At 40.3% G+C, this 4,691-nt stretch overlaps 1 protein-coding gene across 1 annotated transcript; it reads right to left on the bottom strand.

Annotated features, from left to right (window-relative positions):
- Nucleotides 1–2,722: 2,722 nt before the first annotated feature.
- Nucleotides 2,723–3,058, bottom strand: LOC121865159 (uncharacterized histidine-rich protein DDB_G0274557-like). The gene has a single exon (XM_042364464.1). It carries the CDS (start codon nucleotides 3,056–3,058, stop codon nucleotides 2,723–2,725), a length of 336 nt encoding a protein of 111 aa, XP_042220398.1.
- Between the last annotated feature and the right edge of the window lie 1,633 nt (nucleotides 3,059–4,691).

Raw genomic sequence — 4,691 nt, 5'->3', positions numbered from 1 at the left:
TCAGGGACTGGATGTCCACCCCGCCAGCTAAATTTGCACTGGAAGGAGTAAGGAAGGCTACCAAGAAAATGGAAATGAGATTTGGTGCCAGCACACATCCTTGTTTTACCCCCGTTTGATTGGGAAAGAACTCAGACTGGGTGCCGTTGTGTACGACTCTACTGTTCATGCCATCGTTGAGTTGTCTCACAGTGGCAATGAATTTTGGTGGGCAGCCAAAAAGACTGAGGATCCGCCAGAGGGCTTCCTTGTTGACTGAGTCGAAGGCCTTAATAAGACCAATGAAGGTAATGTACAAGTCATGACCCTTGTTTTCTGCACTTTTCCTGTATCAGGAGGGCAGCAAAGATCATGTCAGTGGTGCCACGTGATGGTCTAAGGCCACATTGAGATTCTTGGAAGAAGTTTTCCGCTTCAAGAAGAAGTCTGTTTAGGAGGACTCGGGCAATAATCTTGCCAGCTATGGACAGTAGTGAGCTCCTGCGCTAGTTGGCACAGTTTCACCAGTCTTCCTTATTCTTAGAAATATTGGGGACTTCCTTCTCCTCCCATATAATCTCCAGGAGACAGTGGAGACGGAGACGGCTGGTAAGCAGAGGTCCTCCTGCTTTATACACCTAGGCTGGTATTCCATCAGGCCCTAAGGCTTTGTTATTTTTCATCTGTTTGATGGTAGTAAGTACCTCATCCGGAGATGGAGGATAGCTGAGGTGGGTGAGTTCTGGAAGCTGAGGGACGTGGTGGGTAGTCAGGACATCCGCATCGGTGTTTCAGTTGAGCAGGGAATGGTCGTGGTCTTTCTAACGCTGAATGATTCCTTCTTCCGTCTTTAATTAGGGCGTTACCGTCGGATGAACGGAGGGGACCACGGCATGAGTAGTTGGGCCATATATTTTCGTAGAAGGTATCAGCTTTGATCCGAGACTTAGGGCTGTTCTTCTAGAATCTAATCAGTGAGAGCGACGAGTACTTCGATTTCCGGGTGGTTTGCATCAAACCAATCCTGGCGTTTTCTTTTGCCTAGTGTCTCGTTGCAGTTTTTTGTGATGACAGCTTTGATGGGACCCCATTCGGCACTAGGGTTTTGGTTGCGTGTTGTTGGGTTGTCTATCAGCCCATCATTGAGCTGCCATCTGAAAGAATGTGCTACTGCTGGATTCTCCAGTCGTTTGGTGTTGCAGTCTCTTTTGGAGGCTATTTGCCGTCGCTGTTTTGGGGCGGCATGAAGGGAGAGATAGGTTCTGACGAGCTGATGATCTGTATCACAGTGGTCTGAGCCACGCAAGGCGCGGGTGATGAGGACATCCCGGTTATCTCTTTCTCTGACAATGATTTAGTCAATGAGATACCAATGTTTGGATCGTGGGTGTTGCCACGAACCCTTAATTTGTCGGGATGCCTAAACAAGGTGTTGGTGATTGTGAGGTTGTGTTCAGCACATTTGGTTCGGGGGGGTAGGCCGTTGGGATTACACTTGCCTACTCTGTTTCTCCCAATGGTTCCTTTCCAAATGTCAGCATCTGCTAACTCTGGCAGTGAAGTAACCTAGGAGCACAACTTTATCTTCTCTGAGGATAGAGGTTAACATTCAGTCGAGGTCAGCGTAAAAGACCTCCTTGATGTCACCTTCTGCAACCAGTGTTAGGGCGTATGCACTGATGAAGAAGGCATGGTGTGAGTGATTCAGTGAGACTCGGAGCGTTATGAGGCGCTTGTTGATTCCAAGAGGCATTTCACTTAGTTTATGTAGGTTGGATTGGCGAGTGGCAAATCCAACTCCATAAAAACGGTTTCTCTCTGTAGTAGGCTTACCCTTCCAGAAGAAGGTATAGCCGGACCCCTGTTTTGTGAGTTGACCCTCGTCTGGGAGCCGGGAGTCACTAATGGCTGGTATGTCGATTTTATATGTACCTAGACAGCTCTTTTGCCACAAGGGCAGTTCTTCTTCCAGGACGCTAATTTGTGCCTGTATCCAGAAGGGTCCTGACATTCCATGCAGCGACTATAAGAGGTTGTATAGTGCATAAACGACAATCTTATCTATGCCATCCATGTGCAGAGTTGTGACTATGGACACCAGTCCGTCATCTCTGCCTGTCTCTGTCGCCAGTCGTCTGTTGCCATTTGACATATAGGGGGATAGGGGTTTGATGATGTTTTTTCTCTTCTTCACACAAAACTAAGATGGTTCACACATCATGGTCTGTGATGGTTCACACAACACTATAATGTTCACACAACACTCTGTAATGTATCACACTACACTGTCTAAGATGGCTCACATACACACACACACACACAGGCATATACACGTAAACACACACAGACACACTCACGTGCACGCCCTGTATGTGATGGTGATGGTATTGTGGGTGGTATTAGTGTGGGTGGTAATAGTGTGGTGTCTGCGTTGTGTGGGTGATGGTTGTATGGGTGATGGTAGTGTGGGTGGAGGTAGTGTGGGTAATGGTAGTGTGGGTAGAGGCAGTGTGGGTAGTGGTAGTGGGAGGGTGGTAGTGTGGGTGGTGGTAGTGTGGGTGATGGTAGTGGGGTGGTGTTAGTATACAGAGTGATACTCTGGTAACTATATTCATATTGGTAACGGTGGTTGTAATTGAGGCGACGATGGTTGTGGTGACAAATGTTGTAGTTGTGACGATATTGGATGTAGCTGTAGGGTTGATGGTTGTAATTGTGGGGGGCGGTGGATACAATTCTGGGATCAATGGGTGCAGTTGTGGTAATGATGGTTGTAGTTGAAGTGGCGATTGTTGTAGTTGTGGTAACGATTGATGTAGTTGTGGTAACGATTGTTGTAGTTGTGGTAACGCTTATTGTAGTTGTGGTGACGATTGATGTAGTTATGATGGCGATTGTTGTAGTTGTCGTAACTATATTCATAATTATGGTGACGATGGTTGTAGGTATAGTAACGAAATACGTTATTGTGTTGACGATGATTGTAGTTGTGGTGAATGTGGCTGAAATTGTGATGAAGTTGGTTGTAGTTGTAGAGACAATGGATGTCGTTGTGGCGATGATAGGCGATGATAGTCATAATTATGGTAACAGAGTTAATGATGTTAATAACTGGTGTTGTAAGGGTAACACCTCATTAAACCACTAATAACTCCTCATTAAACCACTAATAACACCTCATTAAACCACTAATAACATCTCATTAAACCACTAATAACACCTCATTAAACCACGAATAACACCTCATTAAACCACTAATAACACCTCATTAAAACACTAATAACACCTCATTAATAACACTAATAACACCTCATTAAAACACTAATAACACCTCATTAAAACACCAATAACACCTCATTAAAACACTAATAACACCTCATTAAACCACTAATAACATCTCATTAAACCACTAATAACACCTCATTAAACCACTAATAACACCTCATTAATAACACAAATAACACCTCATTAATAACAATAACACCTCATTAAAGCACTCAAAACACCTCATTAATAACACTAATAACACCTCATTAATAACACTAACAACACCTCATTAATAACACTAATAATACCTCATTAATAACACTAATAACACCTCATTAATAACACTAATAACACCTCTTTAAAGCACTAATAACACCTCATTAATAATACTAATAACACCTCATTAATAACACTAATAACACCTCATTAATAACAATAACACCTCATTAATAACACCAATAACACTTCATTAATACACTAATAACACCTCATTAAAACACTAATAACACCTCAATAATAACTCTAATAACACCTCATTAATAACACTAATAACACCTCATTAATAGCACTAATAACACCTCTTTAAAGCAGTAATAACACCTCATTAATAATACTAATAACACCTCATTAATAACACTAATAACACCTCTTTAAAACACTAATAACACCTCATTAAACCACTAATAACATCTCATTTAACCACTAATAACACCTCATTAAACCACTCAAAACACCTCATTAATAACACTAATAACACCTCATTAATAACACTAATAACACCTCATTAATAACACTAATAACACCTCATTAATAACAATAACACCTCATTAAAGCACTCAAAACACCTCATTAATAACACTAATAACACCTCATTAATAACACTAATAACACCTCATTAAAACACTAATAACACCTCATTAATAACACTAATAACACCTCATTAAAACACTAATAACACCTCATTAATAACACTAATAACACCTCTTTAAAGCACTAATAACACCTCATTAATAACACTAATAACACCTCATTAATAACAATAACACCTCATTAAAGCACTCAAAACACCTCATTAATAACACTAATAACACCTCATTAATAACACTAACAACACCTCATTAATAACACTAATAATACCTCATTAATAACACTAATAACACCTCATTAATAACACTAATAACACCTCTTTAAAGCACTAATAACACCTCATTAATAACACTAATAACACCTCATTAATAACAATAACACCTCATTAAAGCACTCAAAACACCTCATTAATAACACTAATAACACCCAAACACCTCATTAATAACACTAATAACACCTCATTAAAACACTAAAAACACCTCATTAATAACACTAATAACACCTCATTAATAACACTAATAACACCTCATTAATAACACAAATAACACCTCATTAATAACACTAATAACACCTCATTA

This window comes from Homarus americanus, unplaced genomic scaffold, assembly GCF_018991925.1.
Source record: "Homarus americanus isolate GMGI-L3 unplaced genomic scaffold, GMGI_Hamer_2.0 scaffold6391, whole genome shotgun sequence".
NCBI classification, from domain to species: Eukaryota; Metazoa; Arthropoda; class Malacostraca; order Decapoda; family Nephropidae; genus Homarus; species Homarus americanus.
This window is presented reverse-complemented; position numbering and strand designations above follow the sequence as displayed.

What these genes read in the sequence shown, in the direction of transcription:
- LOC121865159 (XM_042364464.1), bottom strand. Translation starts at nt 3,058, where the DNA reads ATGACTATCATCGCCTATCATCGCCACAACGACATCCATTGTCTCTAC.